Below are 25,334 nucleotides of genomic sequence, written 5' to 3' on the forward strand. Positions count from 1 at the left end.
CAATAATTTACAAACATTTTGAGATGAAAAAAAAAAAAAGGGAGAGGTTTTGGAATTGGTAAAAGGAATAGGTGAACCTTGAATTACCTAAAGCTACATTTCTAGTTTTGTAAAGATTTGTAAGAGAAGGACAGTTGCTTTTAATTTCTCAGAAAACTGGGTTGTAGCTTGGACATTAAGGACTGTGATACCTATCCACCTATGTTGGAATGTTTTATTGTTGTGGTTTTGGTTTTGGTTTTGGTTTTGGTTTCTCTTAGCTATTTACGGGGAAAATGTAGCCGTTTCTCAGTAAATCTGAGTCATATCAATTCTGGGAGGGGATCACAGAGGGCCCTCCTTCAAAGGTAGAGATGGGGTATCTATAAGGTCATTACCTTGGTGGACTTTTGTTTATGATCCTGTAAAGGCAATTCAGACAGAGGATAGCTAGAATGAGTACTCAAATAAAGGAGGATATAGGGAAGTCGTAAGAATTAAGCTAGTCTTATAGTCTTTTTGTGTTAGGTAATTTTTGTGTCTTTTTAATTTTTTATCATCATTTTGCAACAACTCAGTGAAGCTAGTTTTGGAATTTTGAAGCTTTTGCTTTAAGTGCACTTCTTAAATGATCTAGTCTAATTGGAATGTTTCCCATTAGGGCCACTGTAATTCTAGGTTGTAATTCCCCTGAGGGCTGGCAGCAGTTTGGTAGGACCCTAGCCACAAATGGGATTTAATTCACATTTCTGTCCAGCTAAATCTAACCTCAAATGGGGGTGCAACTCACACTTCTGTCCAGTCTTATTTTGGGGTTCCCAACCTGACTGACAGTTACCAATCCAAGTTCATTAGGACACAGAACAAGCTTAGTAAGATTTTACCATTTTTATAGATATTTATAGCTTCCAGGGCTATAGTTCTTAGATATAAAGTCAGCAGATGTGCTGGAAGGTGGGACACGTAACTCTTTGGATTTTAAAGGATCTCATGTAAGCAAATTTTATTGACCTCATGCCTTCTGCTGGACGCAGTCCAGCTCAGATCAGAACAAGTCAGATCCTGGACCCAGTTCGGTTTTTTGTTTTTTTTTTTTTAACGTTTATTTATTTTTGAGACAGAGAGAGACAGAGCATGAACGGGGGAGAGGCAGAGAGAGGGAGACACAGAATCTGAAACAGGCTCCAGGCTCTGAACTGTCAGCACAGAGCCGGACGCGGGGCTCGAACTCACGGACTGTGAGATCTTGACCTGAGCTGAAGTCGGACGCTTAACCGACTGAGCCACCCAGGTGCCCCCCAGTTCGGTTTTTAAATTAGACCCAGTTCAAGCCCTGTTGGTAACCACCACCAGTTCCCAAAGTGGAAAGGGCTGGGGCTTTCCACTCTAAAACCTGGAAATGGCGGTCTGAAAAGCTAGGGGCTTGGCTCTGGGCAGAAGCTTTCACCAGTTCAAACTGATCTGCCTTGTACTGGACCGGGAGCTCCACACAAAAAGAGAGGAGGAACTTACTCATGGTCTTCTTCAGGAGTCATGAGAGACACCATGAACTGAAAGATCAAGGCTACCACACCATGTTTATCATTGTCCACAGGGCATTCCCTTCTGATCCTCTATCTGCCACCAAATCTGTTAAGCAATAAAAATTCAACTGAGTAATCTAAAAGACCAAATTGGCTGTATTGAATGATTCATGAATTGGGCAGCATCCCATGTAGCAAATAGAAAGGGGTCCTGTAGAGCTGCAGCAAAGGAAAGGTTTTGAAAGGTAGAGGGAGGGAAAAGGGAAGTTATTAGCAAAGAATCCATTTTTTCAGGCAAGGTTGCCCTCCCAAGGGGAACACAGGGGATCCATCAGTGAATTTCTTAGTGCCGACCAGGAAAAATTCCATGTTGACTAGTTGAAGGTTACATTCCACCAGGGGTGGGGGTACAGGTTGCTGAAACTGAACTTAGGTATTAAGTCTTGGTTTTACTGATGTGGGCCCTTAACATAAATGACTCCATTTTGGACCTGTGGTTTTTATTTTAATAGCATGTGTATCAGGTTAGGGAGAAGTTGATACTCTAAATGTGGTCCCTGGACCGGCAGCAATGGCATGGCCCAGAGTTTGTTAGCAAGGCAGTCTCGACTACTAGTTCTTGAGGTGTGGTGTCAGCTTCCAACATTGGCCTCACCTGGAAACTTCTTAGAAATGTAGATTGTTGGATTCCACCCCAGACCTCTTGATTCACACACGGGGGCGTCCAGCCGTCTGTGTTTTAATAAGACCACCAGGGGATTCATGTTTGGGAACTGCCATACTCTATTTGAATGAATAGACAGGATGGTACAAAAAGCATGGAAATGTCTGCGTTCTAGAGCTGATTTCATGTTCTTGTCTGGAAAATGGATTCTATCACCTTCCCAGCTGGGTTGTGAGCATCAATCTGTTCAGAGGTAGTATTTTGATTCTTTCAGTCATTACCCCCTTTACAGGTGTGGGTGTGATTGCCCCTGTCTGATACGATGTTCTATTTTGTTTTCTGTTGCTTCCTCAAGACACCTCCACGTTTCATTCTCTCTCTCTCAAGAGCGGCTGCACACAGACACACTAGTGGAGACCCTCAGAGGCAGGATGACTCAGCTGCTCAGAGCTTTGTAATGGACAGAAGCAAAATCGCCCCATTGAGCCCCTGGTTGTTGCAACACCTGATGTTGCCACTTACCCTCAGGTGCTCAAACTTTCTCTGTGCTAAGGATCAGAGATGTGGGCCCCTCCCCTCCTCAGCAAGAACTTGGGAGAAATGAATTCAGACTCTACTGTTGGTATGCACTGCCATTTACCAGAGGAACAGAAGAACAAGCAGAAGCAACATGTCCTTTACTAAATGCCCAGCATTTTGGTGAAAACTACTGTTTTGGTGCCACTCCATAGGCACAACCCAACCTTTCTGCTTACTCAATGACTTTTTAAATTTTATGTTTAATTTCAGAAACAGTATTCCAGGCATTGTTCTAAGCACTTTAAACCCGTTTACTTATTTAATCCTCATGTTATCATTATGCCCATTTTATAGAGGAGAAAACTGAGACATGGAGAGCTTATGAAACTTGCCCAGGGTCACACAGTTTGTGGATTCTGTAGTGGTTCCATGGTGATTGTGCTTTAACTTGGAAGGAATTTCATAGAGATGGGACCTATCACCCTTGGGGCTTTAAAAGTCTGAGTCTGTGCCTTGGCCACCTCTGAAATGAGAAACGGGTTCCCCTCCTTCCCCTACTTTCCATGTCATTGTCCCTGTGTTTGACGCTTATTCATGGAGATGTGAGGCTCACCCGACTTTCCCTGCTCCACACCCATAGCTGTCCCTTTCAAATAGCCGCCAGTCAGATTTCCTGACTCAGAAAGTGGGCCTTGTTCTTTTCAAAGACCACCCCGAATACATACTTCATCGGAATTGGGTTTACTAACTTGCTGAAGCCAGAGAGAACACACCAGAAGGAGCATGAGGCAGGTGGGGGGGGGGGTGGAGGATGTCTTAGTAGGAGGGACTTGGGAGGGACTTATTATAGGATTTGGGCTTGTGCTGGCTAATTCTAAAGAAGGAAACGTTGCAGATTTAGGGAAGAAAAATACAGGACATGCAGCTGAATTTGAATTTCAGATATAGCATAAATATATAATGCTTTCGATGCAATATTGGGGACATACTCATGCTAAAAATTATTCATTGTTTATCTAAAATTGAAATTTAACTGGACACTCTGTGTTTTATCTGGCCACCCTGAGGAGAATTTGAGTGTTTTCAGGAAGCTAGGGCAATTCGGGGACCGAGTAGCTAAATAATTTTTGTCTAGAAGGCAGGAGGAAGAAAGAGAGCCCAGGGTAGCTGTGGTAAAGCAGCTGACACTCAGTGTCGGAAGAGGGGGCCGTTTAGTCATTTTTGTGGTTTGGGCACCCTGCGTTCTGCCTTGTTCCAGACCTGGTGGCCAGTGGCCTTGTTGAATCCATTTGTTGACATTCTGTGTACCTTATTGATGCTCACTTGGGAACCAGCCAGGAGCATTGCTTACTTTCACATTCCACTTCCAGATTCTGGGCTTGTTTCAGAGTCTCTCGAGATGCTAATGTCTCAAAGATGCAGGTCACTTGGGGTTCTGGTCCAGGACAGCCAGTTCAGTCTAGGCCACTGGTTCTCTGGAAATATTTTTGGTTGTTACACCATGTGTCTGGAGGTGTGACTGGCTGGCTTCCTACAATACACAGGCTGCTGCCACAACAAAGAATGATCTGATCCCAAATTGCCATCGTGTGGAGGCTGAGAAATCCTGGTGTGCAATGTAAATTAGGAAATAACCCATTTCTGAGGTCTCCCTAACTATCTCTGGGGCATGCCTTCCAGAACTAAAGGAAATAAAAGCAAGAAAAGTGTGTGTGTGTGTGTGTGTGTGTGTGTGTGTGTGTGTGTGTGATCAGCACCTGCTGTCCTGAACTGGTATCATGTGGGACTAGTTCAGTGCCTGGTGTTTAATAGTATGTGTTCAGTAAACATGCTGACTGCATGAAAAAAAAAAACATGTAATGCATATGTGTGTGTATTATACATGTATTGTTCATTTATTCAACCTGTATTGTTCCAACACCTACAGTGGCAGGGCCAGTCCTGGGCACTATGTGTGTGGTGATGGGGGAAACAAAATAATACTTAGAGAAATCTGAGCTTGAAGGATGCGGAGGAGGGGCAGGGCTGCCTGTGTGGATGATCGGGGAGGACTGGAGTGCTGGCTGGGTGAGGAGTTGGCATTCCATTCTTAGTGCTGTTGGACCCCATGACGGGTTTTGAAGAAGGGAGCACCATGATCCAACATACATGCAACCCTCAGAAAGCTCACTTAGTCTTAACTCCCTGTCTACATTCCATCAACCAAGAAAACTGAAGTGCAGCTCGGATCCTGCCTGGGTTCCCTCAAAGGACCCAGAGCCTCCTCCCACCCAGTCCACTTGCGGCCAGCTTGTTAGCCCTTCCCTGCACTTGTCTGTATGTCCAGGAGCTCTCTCCCTACATCACTCTCTCAAAACTCCTCAGTGAGTCTCGTGGTCCCCTTCAGGTTTCTGTGCCTCACCCCCACCTTTTCATCTTTATCCTGCACAGTGTTTGGTCTGTCAGGAGTCCTGAGCTTTATGTTTTCCTTCTCCGTCCCTTAGTTCAAAACCACACAGCGAACACTGGGATAGAGCTGACTCCCCACTTAGAAGCTGAGAGAGGAAGGAAGATTGCAAACTCTTATTATCTATTTGTTGTTAGGCCTGCCCCATGTTTTTGGAAATAACCCCTGTACCTGAAATCTGTGGTGGGGGCTGGAGAAGACCAGCGGAGAGAAGGAGACAATCACTTAGGACAAAGTCCACAAACCATGACCTGTCAGACACCTGTTTTTGTAATTGGGACACAGCCATGCCTATCCATCTATGTATTGTCTATGGCTGTTTCCGTCCACAACAGGGAAGCTGAGTTGCTATAGAGAGAGTTGGCTGCAAATCATAAAATACTTACTTTCTGGCTCTCTATAGAAAAAGTTTGGTGATTGCTGACTTGGAAAATAATTGCATTTTGTCACTGCATCTTCAAAGACAATCTTAAGGGTGGGTAGCCATGTCTCTACTTGCTTTGCAAATGAACAAACATACACCACTGCCAGTAAGAGCTGGGTCTCTGAGGGCAGAGTCCATTCTCTTTCCTGAATCACATTATCTGCCGCATATAGGTCATCAGAAACAGCTAGAATGAATACAGCAAAGGTCTCAACCTCAGAGGCCTACAGGGGCCAGGTGGATCATGCAGACTAGGAAAGCCAACCCAGGTGGAAGTTGATAAATGGCAACAATATTTGACCATAGTACTGGGAAGCAATAGGGAATGGTAGAGACTGTCATGAACTGAGGAGCAGATGTCCAATTTAATTTTTTTTTAATTTATTTTGAGAGAGAGAGAGAAAGAGAGAGAATTCCAGGAAGACTCTGTGCTGTCCACACAGAGCCCATGCGGGTCTCAAACTCACTAACCGTGAGATCATAACCTGAGCTGAAATCAAGAAAGAGTGGACACTCAACCGACTGAATCACCTAGGCTCCCCTTATATGGGAGAAGGCAACATCACCAGGATGACACAGTTTTGCTAATTTCCAAGAAGCTAAAAACCTTTGAACTTCAAAACTTGGGTTTTTTTGTAAATCTCCTGTTTTTTGCTCAAAATATACTTTATGTTTAAGTGTTGGAACTATTTTAACCATAAAGATAGGACAGGCCGAGGTAAAGCAAGCTGGACAAAACATAACTGAGTGTGTCCAGAGGCCACCAGGGACTGCTGATATCTGACATTGGATATGACCATCAGAGCTTCTTTGCAGCTCTCAATGAGGCAGCAAGGAGTTTTCCTGTGCCCCCACCAGGAAAAGCTCATACCAGTCAAGCCTTCAACTGGACACTAAGCAGCCTCAGACTCCACTTATTTGCAGAGAGAAGGAAGTGCCCAGGAGTCAGAGAGGATACAGAGATACAGGAATGCTGAATTCTCAGAGGAGGGGGGCGGGTTTTAGGAGAACCCCAGGATCTGAGAGGAAGCTGCTAAGTTCATCCTGGGTACAGCCAGCAGAGGCTTTCCGGGGATGCACATGTCAACCTTTTCAGATGTAATAAAGCCCAATTTTACCTTTAGTACATCAAAGATATGTGCCCCCTAAATGCAAATCAAAACTACAATGAGATGTCACCTCATGCATTTTAGAGAGGCTAAAATCAAAAACACAAGAAACAAAGGGTGTTGGTGAGAATGTGGAGAAAAAGGAACCCTCTTGCACTCTTGATGGGAATGCAAACTGGTGCAGCCACTGTGGAAAACAGTATGGAAGTTCATTAAAAATTTAAAAATAGAACTGCCTTATGATCCAGCAATTGCAGTCCTGGGTATTTATAGCAGCATTACTTATAATAGTCAAGATATGGGAGCAGCCCAAGTGTCCATTGATTGACGAATGGATAAAGAAGGTGTGTTATATGTATATACAATGGAATATTATTCAGCCACAAAAAGAATAAAATCTTGCCATTTGCAGAAACATGGGTGGATCTACAGTATATTATGCTAAGAGATGTAAGTCAGAGAAAGACAACCATGTGGTTTCACTCATATATGGAATTTAAGAAACAAAACAAATGAACAAATGGGGAAAAAGAGAGAGAGACAAACCAAGAAACAGACTCTTGAGGCACATGGCTGACTCAGTCAGCAGAGCATGCCACTCTTGATCTCAGGGTCATCAGTTCAAGTCCCACATTGGGTGTAGAGCTTACATTAATGGAAAGAGGGGGGCACCTGGGTGGCTCAGTCAGTTGAGCGTCCGACTTTGGCTCAAGTCATGATCTCACAGTTCGTGAGTTCAAGCCCTTCATTGGGCTTCATGCTGACCACTTGCTCAGATCCTGGAGTCTGCTTCAGATTCTGTGTCTCCTTCTCTCTCTGCCCTTCCCCCGCTCACACGTTGTCTCACTCTGTTTCTCAAAAATAAATAAATGTAAAAAAATTTTTTTTGAAGGAAGGAAGGAGGGGAGGAAGGAAGGATGGAAGGAAGGACAAAAAGAAATGGAGTCTTAACTATAGAGAAAAAAACAGAGGGAAGGTGAGGGGGGGATGGGTGAAATAGGAATGCACTTACTGTGATGAGCACCCAGTGATTAAAATAAAAACTTAAACAAAAAAAAGTGAGGGAAATACTGTGGAAAGGTCATGGGTTTGTAAGTCTGAGAATCCCAGCTGCCAATCCCTCCCTGCAACCATTACCAGCTACTTGACATGGAAAAAACTCTCAGAGCTTCAGTTTCTTCATCTGCAAAATGGGGTCACTAAAAGTCCCTGCCTGTTGCACCAGGACAATGTGAGGATTAAATGATATGAGGGAACCTACTTGCTGCAAAGAAAGCCACTGGTTATGTGATAGCTATCATTGGCTAAAGCTAACAAAGTGTATTTTTTTTTCTTCTCAAATTTTTATTTAAATTCTAGTTAGTTAACATACAGTGCAGTATTTGGTTTCAGGAGTAGAATTCAGTGATTCATCGCTTGCATACCACACCCAATGCTCATCATAACAAGTGCCCTCCTTAATACCCATCACCCATCTAGCCCATTCCTCACTCACTTCCCCCCATCAACCCTCACTTTGCTCTCTAAGACTCTCTTATGGTGGGGCGCCTGGGTGGCTCAGTCGGTTAAGTGTTAGACTCTTGACTTCAGCTCAGGTTGTGATCTCATGGTTGCTGAGATTGAGCCCCAAATCAGGCTCCATGCTGTGAGCTCTCTCTCCCTCTCTCTCTCTCTGCCCCTCCCTCCCTCACACGCTCTCTCTCAAAGTAAGTGAATAAACAAAAAAAAAAAAAGAGCATCTTATAGTTTGTTTCCTTTTCTCTTTTTTTCCTCCCCTTTCATGTGTTCATCTATTTTGTTTCTTAAATTTGACATATGAGTGAAATCATATGGTATTTGTCTTTCTCTGACTGACTTATTTCATTTAGTATAATACATTCTAGCTCAATTTATGTTGTTGTAAATGGCAAGATTTTATTCTTTTTAATGGCTGAGTAATACTCCATTGTATATTTATACCACATCTTCCATTTGGAGAGATTTGTAGTCATTTGTGAGTACCTACTACAGTTGACCCTTGAATAACACAGTTTTGAACTGTATGGGTCCACTTACACGTGGATGTTTTTTGAAAAATATAGTATAGTGCTGTAAATGTATTTGCTCTTCCTTATGATTTTCATAATAACATTTCTTTTCTCTAGCTTACTGTATTGTAAGAATATAGTATATAATACAAAATATGTGTTAATTGACTATTTATGTTAAGGCTTCTGCTCAACAATAGGCAATTAGTTTAAGTTTTGGGGGAGTCCAAAGTTATACTTGGATTTTCAATTGTTCAGGGGGGTCAGTGCACCCACCCTTGTGTTGTTCAAGGGTCAAGTGTATTTGAAGGAGCTGGACTTAGGGCCTGGGAGACAGAAAAAAATACACACAGGGAACATCATGCCTGCTGTCACGTTTTTGCTAGGAATCTGCCAAAGGACATAAAACAAATACACCTGTCACCAGAGCAGCCCATTCAGTAATCTCCTCTGGGCCCCCTTCACTGTCTCCTCTAACCCTTCCACTCACCCCACAGTCCTTTCCTGCCTGACCCCCAAGACCATATTAAATGCACTTAGAGTTTCCTAAATACTGAAAAGTTTTGACCCACCACCATTTATACATAATTAAAAATAATTTTTTATTTTTCCCAAGTGACACATAAGTTAACTCTGACAAAATTTAAATTGTTTCCTTTCTGGGGCGCCTGCGTGGCTCAGTTCGCTGAACGTCTGACCTTGGCTCAGGTCATGATCTCCTGGTTCATGAGTTCAAACCCCACATGGGGCTCACCGCTGTCAGCCTGTCAGCAAAGAGATCCTCTGTCTCCCCCTCTCTCTCTGCCCATCCCCTGCTCATGCTTTCTCAAAAAATAAAGAAAATATTTAAAAAAATAAATAAAAATAGATTGTTTTCTTTCTGGAAATGTGACAGCCAAGTGCTGGGTGGGTCCATCAAAGATGAGCATTTTTGTGTACGTGTGTGCTGCCAGGTGTGGGTACCAAAGAACATGTGCGGCAGCCCCATGCACTGCTGGTGTGGGCTGATTGTGGTTGGAGCTCTAATGCCCACGGCACCTTCTTTATGCTATTTCCCCACCATCCTCCCACCAAGTTACCCCTACCCCTTTTACAAATGAGGAAATACAGTCTGGGCCCCTTGCAGGAGGGAGGATCCCAAGCTGGCCTTCCAACCAGGCTTATGTGGTTCCAGGGCTCATCAGTAAGCTCAGTGGGCCTACTACAGCCCACGGTGGGCCACTGAGTGCTGGCTGTGCTGGGGGCTCTGCTGGGTGCGGCCAGCAGGTGCAGTGGCCATGGCTCAGCCAGGTGTCACAGCCCAGCAGCCTTTGAGGGGAAGAGGTGCCAACTGCCTCAGCCAGCGCTTCCTTTGGCTTGTGTTCCAAGGGCACATCAACACAGAGTTTGAGGACAAGGAACATCGCTTACTGAGCTTTCCAAAGAGATTTCCCAACAGTAAAAATGTGATAGTGAGCTTTGGAGATGTGCTGACAGAAATTAGGGAAGTGGTTCCTGGCAGCTGGGTTTTCATTCTTGTGTGCATCGTTTTAACTTTTTCCCCCTTGGGGCTGGGGGTAGAGGAGGGAGGTTATTGATATACTTTACAGAAGAGTTGCAAGAATAGTAGCACGAGAGATTCTTCATATTACATACTCTCATGTATGTATGTATAATAGGCTTTCATGTATATATATGTACTATATAATTTTAAATTTCCATAGAAGTTGCAACAATAATTGTCTATACCCATTGCCCCGTTTCCAGATTCCTTAGCTGTTTACACTTTGCCCCATTTGCCTGATGGCTCTCTTTCTTTCTGTGCACACACATACACAAACAATTGTATAAATCTGTAACTATTCCCTAAATATATAAATTTTGCCTCTTTATATGCAATCACATATATTTTCTTATATATTTGAGAATGCAGTGGAGAAATCACACCCATTTAGACCCTTCTGTGTGTATTTCCTAGAAGCAAGGATATCCTCTTACATAGTCACAGTAAATGACAAAAGTCAAGAAATTGAACATGGCTATGACACTGCTGTAGCCCACAGTCCATCTTCAATGTTTGGTAATCACCCCAAGTTATGACCTTTTGTAATTTCTTCTCCCCTCATTCTAGATCCAACCCAGGCTCACTTCTGCATTTCAGAGGTCATGATTGTTGAATCTTCAAATGGCACCATTTTATTCATTTTATTATTATATGTTTAACTTTTTATTAAAGTGTAACATCCATACAGAAGGTGCTCTCATCAGTATCCAGCTTGATGAATTCTCACAAAGCCAACCTACTTGATACTCATTCTAATTGGTGGTTTATATATGATGTCAAAAACATCAGTCCCTTGGTTATCAGAATAGATAATTCTCAGCATGTGAACCCAGTGCATGGATGTGCAGCCAGCCACAGCCATGGGGCAGGTGATGTGGGCTGGCAGTGGCATTGATCAAAGGACCCACAGGGCTCTCTCTTTGGCTCTTCCTTCCTCACCCTTTGGATGCCTGTGGCCCCGGCACCCTTTACAGAGCATCCACTCATTGTGTCTTGATGATTAAATTAAGCTGAACATTAAAAGCAGATTCTGAAATTCCAGACTCAACTCCAGAATTCTTCCCCACACACTCATTAACTGGACCCAAACAGAAGTCTAGCCATAGACAACAGTGCTACCTATTTAGTGATCCGAATGGCTTTACTGAGAGTCAGGTGAGTTATGTTGAGCAAATACAAGTTGTCAGTATTACTTCTGTCTGTGAGCACTCACCAGACATGTGTTCCTTGTTACTTATCCCTGTCTTACCTTTCCAATCACATTGTAAGCCTTTTCTAGGCCAGGGACAATGTCTTACACCTCTTTTGGTTTCCATTTAGCTCAGCACCCTAATAGGAACAGGTCTCCAATAAATGAGTTGACAGTGACTCTCATTCCAAGTTTACTTACCTACCTACCCATACTGTGCATTGACATCACTGGTGTCCCAGCATGTAATTTCCCACCACGAGAAAGATTTTTCTTTGCGAATTTGCACTAAACAGTTGTTGTTTTCTTGTCTGCTGGGCAGCTGAATTTTTAATTTTTAATTAGTGAACTGAATTATTAATAAAACAATTGCAAGAGTTTACTTCAACAATATATATTAGGCATCCACTATGTGGCCAGTTGGGTAAGATACTGAATATACTGACATCAAAAGCATTGATCCTGTCCTCTGGGCTCTTACAGGCCACTAGAACCTTGCTCCACGTGTGGGCTGTCAATCAGCCGAGGAATTTGTTAGAAATGCAGAATCTCAGGCCCTACCCCAGACCTAGGAGTCAGAACCTACGTTTTAACAAGCTTCCCAGGTGGTGCGTGGGCACATTCCAGTTTGAGAAACATTAGTCTGGTGGATATTATTCTGTTAGTTTTATTCTTAATGATAATAAGAGTTGAAAGCATCTTTTTTTTTTAAAAAATATTTTTTTAATGTTTATTATTTTTGAGAGAGAGAGCCAGAGCATGAGCAGGGGAGGGGCAGAGAGCAAGAGGGAGACACAGAATCTGAAACTGAGCTGTCAGCACAGAGCCCGATGTGGGTCTTAAACTCAGGGATGGAGAGATCGTGACCTGAGCCAAAGTCAGACACTTAACTGACAGAGCCACCCAGGCACCCCAGAGTTGTAAGCATCTTTATCACAGTGTGTGTGTGTGTGTGTGTAGAGGAAATGAGGCCAGGCTAGCACTGGGACACTGTGCCCAATTCTGGTCACATGACCTAAACCAAAGCAGAGTTTCGAGAATACTCTAAGATTCCCCCATATACCCATTACCTGGGAACACTAGGGAGGAGCAAAGGCTGTAAGGGGTATTGAAGGCACCTAAATGCTTGAGCTGGAGGAGATAGCCTGTGAGGTCTTGCTCTGAATTTATAGCAAAAAAGAAAAACATTGGTTCGGTTCCCCAGTAGCAGATTCAGAGACAGGATGTGAATGCCAGAAATCTGTTTGATAGGTGATCACAGGGGGCTCAGGTACGAGAGTAGGGGAGTGAGACGAAGTAGGGAAGGCAGCCTCTTGGTCCTGGGAGACTGAGTAGTGAGTGTCCATGTTGTCCCTCCAATGGGGAGGAAGCTGGGGTATTTATGCACCAGGTCTCATCCCGCTCTGAGCTCTTCTGAGCATCCACAAGCCTTGGGGGGAGACTTCTAGGTGCTTGCAGTAGAAAGCCATTACAGCCTACGGATGCGGTGGCCTCCATGGGTTAGGGGCAAGGCACTACCCACACCTGCTACACATATTACGCATATCCTATATGAAATCATGAGGTCAGGGTGCCTCTGAAGACTCGTGCATCAGAGATTCAGTTCCTGATCAGGAGCAAACCCTTTGCATTTTAACAAGTTTCAAAGCCTCAGTGATTCATCCCCTCAGAGTTACTAATCGTCTTCACAAGACTGAAATGACCGACGTTCACATTTTCTTAAAATCCAAATTCCCTTTTCATAATCTCTCTGCCTTCTTCCTTCCCTAAACTAAATATATGTGCTCAGAAGACATTATCATACTCAACTTACAGAAAATAAGATTATAATGGTCTGTTTCAAAATTCTTGCTTTCATGTTGCAAGTTGTAGATTCATGCTTCCTCTTCAGTTTGTTTCCTTTGAATCTATACTCTGTTCATATCTGGTGGGTTTTTCTTGGTTTTGTTTTTGTTTTAATTAAGACAGAGATTCTACATGCAGCAGTTGTTGTCCCCAGAGGCCATGTCAGTGTCCCCTTAGGTCAGCATTTCTTTGAGTTTCTCCAGAATGCCGCTTGGCTGAAATGGTCATCAGCGAAGAGTCGTAGGGCAGTAGTGGAATCCTGTGCACCCTGTTATCATCCTGGGGACCGACCCCGCACACCAGCATCTTAAAGGTTCTGAGGAGCACACGATGACTTTGTTTGATTGAATGTTTATTCCATTGTCATCAACTGTTTCCAGTGTTACTGGGACAGTAACCCTGTTTGGAAATCCCACCTGCTCACATCTTACATTGCTGTTGTTGGGCAAAAAACATTTGGGGAAATGCTAATTTGAACACATCTCCCAGCTTGTGCATTTGAACTCAGTAGGCACCTGGAGTGGGTTCAGTAGAAGCAGTGGTGCATAGGAAAATTACAGCTCAGAGCTTACTTCATTTTTTATAACTAGAAGAAAAGAGAGAACACTTCCCTATATATAACTGATGGTTTGGAATGAGGAATGCCTTCTGTTCCATATTGAGGTCAATGCCTGGCATGTAGCTGAGTAGATCTGTCAAAAAAAAGGTGCACTGTATAGGTGAGGTGCCACTTGTACTTGGCAAGGTCCTGACTTCAGGGAGTGAGGAACCTCATTCCACAGCTCCACCATGGCAAATGTCAGGCCATCTTATTTCCTTTGTTTTATCAAGACTTGCACCAGCCAGGTGATATATCATGGGCACTTAGGTTTAGCAAATATCAGCACCTATTGGCAGAGTAGTATACCACCACAGAGTCCCTGTGCTCTCAAGAAAACATGGGGCACCTGTGTGGCTCAGTTGGTTAAGCGTCCCACTTCGGCTCAGTTCATGATCTCATGGTTCTTGGATTCGAGCCCCACATCAGGCTCTGTGCTAACAGCTCAGAGCCTGGAGCCTGCTTCAGATTCTTCATCTGCCTCTCTCTGCCTCTTCCTGCTCTCATTCTGTCTCTCTCTCAAAAAAAAAAAAAATAATAATAAACATTAAAAACAGTTAAAGAAAAAACTTGTCTAATTGCTGTGCTGTTAACTCCAGGCTCTATGTGAATTCCACCCTTCAAATTACTCTTTCTCTTCTATTTTTCCCAAAATTAAGATAGCTATATTTCCTATGGAAAAAAATATGCTTATTGCAGAAAAATTTCAAAATGCAAAGAAGGAAGAGAATATTACCTATATTTTACCACCACTAAATGCTCCATCTGGAAATGGGCCCTGTGAGTATCTACATGCAAAGGCATCTAGAATTTTGCTGTTTTTCCTTTATAGTACATAAATCCACAGATAAATATATTGCACAAATGGGCTCAGAGAATACATGCCATTTTGCATCTTTTCTTTCACTAATTTATCACTATATTGATATATTGATGTATGTTGCACATATCAATTGATATATAACAGGATTACTGTTTTAAAATTTATTATTGAGATATAGTTGACATACAATGCTATGTTATTTCAGGTGTACAGCATAGTGATTTGACAATTCTATACAGTACTCAGTGCCTACCACAATAAGTGTAGTTACCATCTCTTCATATATCACATTATTAAATATTATTGACTGTATTTCCTATGCTGTGCTTTTATCTTCAGGACCTCTTTATTTTACAACTGGAAGTTTGTACCTCTTAACCCTCTTCCCCTGTGCCACCCATCTCCCTGCCCACCTCCCCTCTGACAACCATCAGTTTGTTTTCTGTGTTTTAAGAGTAACAGAATCACTATTTTTGTGGCCGTGTAGTAGTCCAGTATATTGCTGTACCATATTTTAACCAGTCCACTGTTGTTAGACATTTAGTTCTTGTTCACTATCATAAACGATGCAGCCAAGAACATTCTTTGATATATATCTAATTATTTCTTTGGGGCAGTTCCTAGAATTAGAAGTGCTGAATTCAATAGTTTTCATATATAAATTGATGGTATACATTCAGCTTGGCTTCCAGAAAGGGTGAGTCATTCTTTCTCCTCCAGTGCTTGTAGAAAACCCAGTAAAGCTAAGTAGGAAGGTGGAAGTGGTAAAAGGGAAGTGAATGTGACAACAACATTCATGCCACTGCATTCTGAAAGGCACAGAAGGACAGCTAGGAATCAACAAGAGTTGGAGCCAGAAGAGGCATTAGAAATCCATTGATCTATTTAATGCTTGAGAAAACTGAAGTCCAAAGAGGTTAAGGACCCCCTGCCCAACATACCCACATACATATACATGCATGAGTCCTGGGACCCACAGTCGGCAAGTATCTTAGGATGGATGGCCCTAAACCTCAGAGATAATTTTCAAAAACGAAAACCACTGTACAGTTCTCATATAAGTACTTAGTGAGTGTGTGTCAAAGATTGATTTCACTCATTAAAGAGAAAAGCAACAGGATGTTAAAACCAATTCTGGATGTCAGAGACTGGCTAATAGTCACTGGACAAAAGAATCCCATGTTGAACCAGTGATAACACCCACTGTTAGCCAGCTTTGTGTGTCTAACTTTAAAAGGTTAGATATAAGCTTGATACTGCTAATATTCAATAATGTTTTGACCTTCAAACAATTGCAATTTCATATGGTTAAACCTAATACAAAAGTGGATGAAGATGTCTAGGGCAAAAAAATTAAAACCTTTTTTTTTTTTTTTCTAATCTTTTCTGCCAAACAAGTATCATTTGCCATTTACCAGTTTTCTACATGTTCTGCATCTGACTTTATACACTCTGGGCTTTAATCAAAGGACAAGAGTCAAACAAAATGACATTCCAGACAACCCTTAGGTAGGCTTGGTATACAGTGTTCAACTATGATTTGAAAGGCAACTTTTTTTTTGCATCAAGCTTTGCATAGTTTTGTTAACTGTAGGAATAAGCCACTTGTGGTTGAACTGATTGATGGATGGATAAGGTTGATCTCAGTGGTGAATCTACCAAAGCTCCATTGGCCTTAGCATTCCTCTGAATGCTCGAAGGCCAGAAGGGCACCATACTCAGGTCTTAGTGCATATTTCCTATGGCAGTGGGCTTCAGGTTTCATGTTTCCCAGGGACCTGGGGTCAAAGTACCTGCTCAGGGTGCAGGAATCTGTTCTTGCCAGGCTTCCAGTCATGGTCAAGGTAGAATGCTTTCCATGAGAGCCATCACACCTAGTGAGGGTACCAGGTGAAGCCCAACACCAACCCTGCTGGTCATCTCGCCACTCCCTGTTTTACAAACTCCAGGATGCTAGTCCTCACGCAGCAGATTTGCCACTGACCAGACAGCAAAACAAGCCACCAACAACCTCAGGCTTCTTGATCCATGCAACATTTGGCCTCTCCAACTTGAGCTCCATGAAGACATAGATCAGTGCATTTCAATTCCAAGATTTACTGATTTCAAAAATTTATCATGTCTGAAATCATTTGTATCCTATAGTCAGTGGTGTGTTATAATTTTAATTGGTAGCTCTTTTTTTTTTTTTGGTGGCATATAAAATAAGAGTGTGCCTTATAATTATAGTATCAAAAATCTGATGGAGCTCACTGTGTTTGTGTTTTTCTTCCCTATTGCAGACCCAGAGCCTGATGCTTAATACATACTTTATTTTATTTATTTATTTTTTTTAACGTTTATTTATTTTTGGGACAGAGAGAGACAGAGCATGAACGGGGGAGGGACAGAGAGAGAGTGGGAGACACAGAATCGGAAACAGGCTCCAGGCTCTGAGCTATCAGCCCAGAGCCTGACGCGGGGCTCAAACTCACGGACCGCGAGATCGTGACCTGGGTGAAGTCGGACACTTAACCGACTGCGCCACCCAGGCGCCCCTTAATACATACTTTATAAACATTTCTTAAAAATATAAAGAAACAAATGCAATATCAGATTTAAGGCACAAATGCTGAAACTAACCAGGGCTGCAGAAGATATCAGTGCCAACTCTTGGAAAGAGAAAGTCTGTTCTTTGTGGCCCTTCTACCATTTAGCTTGTTACTTAACCTTAAAACGCAAAGCCACAAGTAGTAATGTGTGACTTCTGAGGTCATTGAAGAATTGAGCACAATACTGGCCTCAGACAACTGACCAAGTAAATTGGGACCTCAGCATAATGACTGTTTTAAGATGCAGCCCCACAAGTTGTTTCCATATTTCACATATTGAACTACAGACACCGTGTATATCTGAAAAACTTTCTGTACCCCAAGGATACACTAAATTTGAAGTTATATCAGTGTTTGTAGAATCATTTCAAATATAGTGAAAAACAAAACCCAAAAAACTCTGGGCTTGCTTTCTAGAAGTTGCACGGAACTGGTAGCCCCTAGCCATCCTGGTCCCCCCAGGCCCTCACAGCCTGCACATACTTGCTGTTGATTTTCTGGCAAGGTAGAGCCTACTTGGACCTCTGTTACTTTTTAGTAGAAGTAGTTTACAACTTAGTCATTGAAGGGAACATGTCTTAAAGCCAATGGCTTCTGCTCCATGACAACCTAACCATGCGTTCTGGATGTGCAACCACATGCATGGTTGTTGGTGGTAAATAGTTGACAAATCTCGAGCAGTGCCTTTTAGTGGCTACCACTGTGTCAGTCACTTCCCCACCATGTCCAGCTGAGCATGGACTGGTTGGAGCTCCACCTCCTCCATGTCCTGATTTAGCCCTGATCTAGGAGGAAAATGAACAGGGAAGTTACCAAGAGGAAGGCAGAGGAGGAAGAGCACTTGTTCATTCAACAATTCATGTGTTCCAGGGACAGCCTGAGCTCTGAAGATATGGTAGTGAGTAAAAAAACATAGTTCCTACCCTGTGGAATTTATATCCAGGTCTGGGCATTTGAGAGAGACTCTGGCTCCAGGAATAACCCACAGGTAGGGCCATCAACCTCAAATGGTGAAAGAGGGGAGCCAAGAGTGAAGGTTGGGGGCTGTCTTATGTTCTCCAGAAACAGGTCCAGAGCTAAAGACTTTTATGGAAGTGGCTTTTCAGGAAGTGCTCTCAAGAGAAACTCATAGTGGGACAGGGAAGGAGGTCAGACAAGAGTCCAGTTTCAAGCAAAGTCCCTTGAAGAAACTTTGGCTCCATCTCAAAGGGAACTCGGGGACAGTGTAGATCTTGCTTCTGAGTTGTCTTTACCAGAGAAAAGGGAGCTGGGGCATTTATACCTCAGTACCCATCTGGCATTGGCCAGGAATAGACCCTGAGAGTGCTTCTGGGTCTTGGTGCACCAGACAAAGCTGGTTCTAGCTACTTGAAAGCTGTGTTTGACAAGGACGTTGGGGATGGCTGTGTATGGCCAGGTTCTCTTCTCCTGGCCATTTTGGGAAGCATTAGAGGCCCCGTCTGGTGGAAGGACTGGTCTCAGGGGAGGCCATTGTGCTGCCTGATGTTTGCAGGGGTTTTCAGATCTGAGGAAGGTCCAAGAGGCTAAGAGCTATGAAATCCTGGTCCATCAGCATCTTGAGGTGTACCCAAAAAGTACTGATGCACACAGAGGACACCAGGTCCTGGGTTTTCTGGGAATCTCCTGATTTCAAATGTTTCTATCCACTTTAAGGACACTCATGCCTTCTGGGCCCCAAGAAGCCCCATGGAATTCAAGTCCCTATAGGGACATAGCATGTGGAAGTCTCTCTCAGGTGCATTGTTACAAAGACCCATGTCCCCCAACAGATATAATTAGCCAACGTATCCTGCTATCTTAATCCCACCCCACACTTCTAGCACCTTCTGAACCAGACCTCTGACTTTTTTGTTATGGATAGGTAATGTAAATTGGTGGGCACACTCCCCACCAGCAAATACTAAAAGTGTACATCTGCTGTAGGCTTTGCCTGCATTCACTTAAAGTGGAACCTTATGCAGCTCCAAGAAGCAGGCCTTAGCGTATCTTCAGTCCACAGATGAGGAAATTTAAGGAATCACATCATTTACTCAAGGACGCACTGTTGAAGCTGCATAGCCAAAGGAATTCCAAGTTGGTCATTTAGCCAAATTCTGCTCTTAAATATTAGATCTGTTCACTTGTGTTGGTTTCCTCTAAATACTGCTATTTAGGAAGCACAATTCAGCTCAGTAAACTTGAAGGTCTACTTGGCCAGCGATTCATGAATGGGGCAGCGTCTTGTCCAGCAAGTAAAATGGAGCTCCAAGGAGCAGTTACAAAATGGAAGACCTGCATAGGCAGAAGGGAGCAAGGACAAGAAGTCATAAATGAAAGAAAGGTTTGTGTTAGGCTGGGTCACCTTCCTCTGGGGGAAGGGCCCATGTCTGTCCTGCAGTTTATATTACTAGTGTTGATTAGGAAATTGCAGACTGGTTGAAAATGCCACTCCTGGGAGAGGCTGGAACTGCAATTAGGTTAGGCATTAAGTCCTAGTTTGCCGACATGGGGGTTTGCACAAGTGATTCTTTTTGGGACCTATTATTTCTATTTTTGACACCATTCTTTTCCACTTTGAGGTAAAGACAGAAAGTTATTCACACATCAAACCATTCATTTCACTTTACTCAAAAGAGGGTACAGGAGCAGGTTGCTTATTACCTTTTTCTCTATGTGTGTGGTGTGGAGATTTTTTTTTTCTTTCCACTCCAAAATAGAAAATGGAATAAAAATACAGTAAATGCTGTATTTTAGTAAACGGTAAGGTTCTGGCTATTATTAGAGGATGTTTTGAATCAGCAGGGCTAAGATGGGCCATTGCAAAAATGCTGTTGAGTTCATTTGCTCCCCATTTGGAATAAAAAAAAAAATCAAGGGCAGAGTTCTACCTCCTGCCTCATAGGCCACCCCCAGCCTTTGGGCATATTTTTAAATGGCGGCCCTCTGGTACATTCCTTGGCCTGCAGAAGGCAGGCAGATATAGCCTTGGGGTAGATATAGCCATCCCAGAGTGTAGGGTATAGGGGTTTGGGGAACCTAGCTTCAGCCATATTAGAGTTATCCCTCCCCTCCTTGTCCTGATTTCATACCACACATAAAATTTTGTGTGAATGAATGAAAGGACTAATAAAAAAGTACATTATATGGAAATTGGCAACACTATGTGTAAGTCTCAGCAGAAAATAGAGGAAACTGTTTATAACCTCAAGATAAGGAATGTCTTCCTAGACAAGGGTCAATAAACAAGAGCTATAATGAAAACTTTTGATTCTATCAACATTAAAAGCTTAGGGAAATTAAAAGACAAAAAAAGCATGAGAGAAAATCTTTTAAATATTTGAGACAAGAGATGCATATTCACAACTCATACAATTTAATAAGAAAAACCAAGAAATCCCAAGATAGGCAACAGATAAATGAACAGGCAATTCCTCAAAGGAAGAAATACAAATGGACAACAAACATATAACCCGAGCAAAGCACATTGAGACGATTAAAAGTCACTTCTATTCATCAGATTGGCCAAAGTTTAAAAGCTTGATAAAATGAAACAATGACAAGTGAGGGGGAGACTTTCAAAGATGGCAGAGGGAGTACAGCTGGGCACAGCCACCTGAAGAGCAATGTAGCACCATCTCAGAACTTCGTATGTGAATGGAGCCCAGCATTTTCTGTGCGGTTTCACACAGTACACAAGGATGTTTAACAGAGTACTGTTTATGCCACAAAACACTGGAAATGACCCACGTGTCTGTCAAAATAGAATGGCTACAGGGTGTATCCTATGTATTATCTCCATGTGGTATATCCCTAGGGTGGAAAACCATTGCCACTTAAAACGAATGAACTAGGGCTTCATGTATCAATGTGGATAAATCTTACATTTCATTGTGGGAAATAAGGGAATTATAGGACAATACATCGGTATAATTCCATTTGATAGAAAAAGCACAAAATGACACCATTCAAGAATGGTACACAAGAAACTGATAAAAGTGGTTACCTTTGGGTAGGTGAAAAGGATTATGGATGAAGGATTAAAGGTCAGGGAAGATTAGATTTAACTACAATAATTTGTTCAATGAGAATCTATTTATGTATTATGTCTGCAATTATAATTAAATTTCAAAAATATAAATGCAAACACCCTTGAGAGATGTAACACATAAAGTTTAGAAAACAAAAACAAACAAACAAACAAACAAAGGACAGGGTTTTGAGATGCTCCATCATCATTTTCTAGATACTTCTCTGCAAATGGAAGGAAGAACCCTTCATTATTTTGTTTGTTTCCACAGTGACAGATCCTGGGGGCAAAGATCATCTGAAAGCTGATAAGGAACCCATTTCCAGACTACTTTATTTATTTCTTATTTTTTAATTTTTTCTTTAATGTTTATTTACTTTTGAGAGAGAGAGAGCATGAGCAGGGACAGGGCAGAGAGAGATGGAGACACAGAATCCAAAGCAGCCTTCAGGCTCTGAGCTGTCAACACAGAGCCCGATGCAGGGCTTGAACTCATGAACTGTGAGATCATGACCTGAGCCAAAGTCTGACGCTCAACCGGCTGAGCCACTCAGGTACCCCCAGACTACTCTAAAAGAGCCCCAACATGGGATGTACCCACCAGACCATGAGGCTCCCCCAGCTTGGCAGAAACAGACAGGAGAAAGATTATTTGGGTCATGTGGTTTTTCATGACCTGGAGGTAGGTCTCATCCCACAAGGCTGATGGGACTGTAAAGGCCCATCACACCCCAAGGCCAAGTTGATGCACTGGGCGAATAGAAATTCCATAGCTGAGAGCTAAACACTTGACTTTTCCCACACCCTAGGTTTCAAGTCTTCACCATATCAGTAACACATCCCTTTTCAAACCACGATAACATTCCTGAGTTCTACTTGCCATTTGAAGAGCGCTGTATCAGAACTTGCTTTATAAACACTTTCTCCTTTTAATTCCACTTGGCCTTCAACAGATTTTTTTTCTCCTTTTATCTAACCCTAAAAGAAAGAACACAAGATTTGGAGTCCCTCCCTTTTCCCTCCCCCCACCCTCAGCCTCCCATGTGTGAGCAAGGATGGCATCAAGACTTCTGTCCCCAGTTGGGGAAAATAGGCGTCTAGTGGGCAGATCTTGAGATTAGAGACTTCTGGGCAGCCGTCAAAGGAAGATTGGACTCCACAAACACTGTTCTTTTGTAGATCCAGGTCTGCCTCTGGTAATGAAATGGCCTCTTTCCAGGCCAGGAGGTGTATATGCCTATTTGAAGTGTTTTTTAGTATCACTCTGCTTCATGGTAATGCTCACAGTTAATAAAAAGAGAGAATTTAAATAGGACGAGAAATGGGAAGCATTTAGATGCTTGTTGCAATGTTTTAATCTCATTGTCTGTTTTTAACCCTCCAAGAGAGCTTCCCCTCAGTAGCACAAGCCTTTAGCATCAGGGATCCAACTGTGTGCTCAGACAGGTTCAGGACATAACCAACAGGGGGGCAGTATGGGATTTGAAGGCAGGTCTTTCTGAGCCCAAAGCTGGTGCACTTACCACTGGTCCATGCTGCCAGATTACCGGGTAGTTGTCACAACTAGACATCCTTGAAACTGGACAGAGCTGCTGCTTGAAGTGTGCCTTCTCAAATGAGGTCCCCACCTGCGGAGAGATTACCAGAGTGATTACAGAATGGTACAAATTAGTGTAGGCTCCTGCTCTAAACTGGAGTGCTACAGGCCCAGCCTAGTCCCGGCAGAGCCCTGGGTATGATCTCATAGGGAAAGAACCTGGACCTTCCTGAATTCTTCTCCTTGGCCTGAATGCCAGTTAGCATGAAAATCACCCAGGTGAACAGTTCAGGCTTTCTGTGCTTTGTTATGCATGAATGTTCATGTGTGAAGATATGAGTACCTTGGGTTCTGAGTAGAATGAGGGAGGAACCCAGAGACAGAAGCCCTGGCTTGACTTCCTCTCTTCTGTCTTTTACAGCAGCCCCCTCTCTCCCTGTATGGGAAGGTAGGCACACCACCCTTTCTTTTTCCCTGCGGTAGATAACAAACACAGGCAATGCCCTGGCTTTATCTGGTTAGACTCTGTGATGCCCAGTGCTTTTTGGTGTCTGTCTCTTGGGTTTGGGTCCTTCCTCACAACTTGAAGCTTTCTAGAAATGAGACAGATGCTGTATTTTTGGTAGAACCACTGTCTCCCTAGCTTCGTGCCCTGGAACCTAGTGTCCTGTCTTCCTCTCTGACTGCACTGAATAGTAGCCACTTGGCTCTGTGGCCACCTTCCCGGGTATCCACACACATCCTGGGCAGACAAATAGGGTTGTGAAGAGCAGTGCTTGCTTGGCAGATGCTTAAGTAGCCCCTTCCCCGTCTTGTAGGAATTCTGGACAGTTACAGAAATGTGGTGGGGTCTTGGGTTGCATAAGTGGATATGCAGAAATTTTGATTAGCAACACCAACTTTGATAAAGCACTTAAGCTGAAACTGCTATTGCCTGTAACCTGGGAAAGGTTAGCTGAAAACTGCCCCCCTTTAGTGGGTGGCAGGTTATCTGTGTTTGTCCTCAAAGAATTAAATTGGGAAGAGATGAGATAAGATCAAACATCTACAGGAATTAAACACACACACACACACACACACACACACACACACACACACACGCACACACACACGTATCTGGGAACAATGTGGGGAAGCTCTCAAATCCAATCATTGACACCAGGACAGACCTCAGGGAGGAGCAGATGAATGGGGATGACTTTGGCTGGGGGAGGGGTGTGGTGGGTGTAAAAATAGATCATTCAATGAGTCAGGCTTGACTCTGGAATGCTAAACTCTGGTCCCTTTGTCAGGTACAACCCCCTGTGACATCAGATGCATGAGCTAGGGCAGAAAGGAGGGTGAGGGGAGAGGTGGAGGCTGAGAAAACCCTCATGCAGCTGGGAAGGGTACCATAGCCACCCAGCCAAGTGCACCCTATGGCCTTGTCCACCTTTGTGTCTTAGGGTCACTGCACTTCTGCATTACAGATAAATCTGAGTGCTAGTAACTGAGAACCACAAATTCTAGGTTCTTTGTGTTTGGTCAGGGACAGAGAAGGAAACAAGTGTGGCATGTGGAGGTCTGGAGATGCTACCAAAGGTGTCAGCAAGACCAGTATCAGGAGGAACAATCTGGTTGGAGAAGATCAAGGGCTTCTCCTGGGGAAGGCTATTTTTACATTCAAATTAATATGGTGGCTGTGAAGGTGACTGAGGGTGGAGACAGTGGTTGTGCCTAGTGACCTGCCTCTTTGCTAGGGATGGGAATTCTGTCTCCTAGGTTTGCCTGAGACTGTGGGTGACCCTCCTGTGTGTGACTCTCTTGTCCAGGACCATAGCCATGGCCCAGAATGGGACACTGACCCAGCCCAGATTGAGGAGCTTCAGGACAGACACTCAGACTGCCTTCATCACCCCACTCACTCCCACCTTCTCTGATCTTCCATCTCCCTCCATTTTCATACACATCCACCCTTTTTATTTTCCTAATAATTTTGATTATGAATAAACATACTGAAAATCACACATCCTGCTAAACACATATCATTCAGCTCTGTCAATCTTACCATTTTGCCATTTCATTTTAAGGAATAAAATCTCGGGGCACCTGGGTGGCTCATGGGTTGAGCATCTGCCTCTTGATTTTGGCTCAGGTCATGATCCCAGGGTTGTGGGATCCAGCCCTGCATCTGGTTCCAAGCTGAGCATGGAGCCTGATTAAGATTCCCTCTCTCCCTCTGCCCCCTTCCCCCGCTTACTCTCTCTGGGTGGGGGATGGGGGGGAAGGAAAGAAAGAAAATCTCACAGATGGTTGAAACCCTGACCTGTGAACATCTCCATCCATTTCTCTTCCAGAGGTGACCACTATCCTGGATTAAGATTATAACCCCCATATTACACATTGGAGTAGTCTATCTATGTGTGTATTTATAAACACTATAGTATAGTACAGTTTTGAATGGTTTTAAACTTTTTATAGTGGATATAACCCTTTTCAACTTTTTTTTCT

At 43.2% G+C, this 25,334-nt stretch overlaps 1 protein-coding gene across 5 annotated transcripts in view; it reads left to right on the forward strand.

Moving 5' to 3' along the window:
• The window catches only part of RIN2 (Ras and Rab interactor 2), a 225,272-nt gene that overhangs the window by 131,231 nt on the left and 68,707 nt on the right, over window positions 1-25,334 (forward strand). Inside the window, exon 1 of one of the 5 annotated variants that reach the window (XM_045445437.1) lies at window positions 19,471-19,621. The exons of the other annotated variants lie outside the window; for them this stretch is intronic. Coding sequence (XP_045301393.1) covers window positions 19,505-19,621 — 117 coding nt within the window. The 5' untranslated portion in view covers window positions 19,471-19,504. Of the gene's footprint in view, window positions 1-19,470; window positions 19,622-25,334 lie in introns of those variants that run through there. 5 annotated transcript variants of the gene reach the window in all.

Source organism: Leopardus geoffroyi, chromosome A3 (assembly GCF_018350155.1).
Source record: "Leopardus geoffroyi isolate Oge1 chromosome A3, O.geoffroyi_Oge1_pat1.0, whole genome shotgun sequence".
In the NCBI taxonomy this organism is placed as follows: Eukaryota; Metazoa; Chordata; class Mammalia; order Carnivora; family Felidae; genus Leopardus; species Leopardus geoffroyi.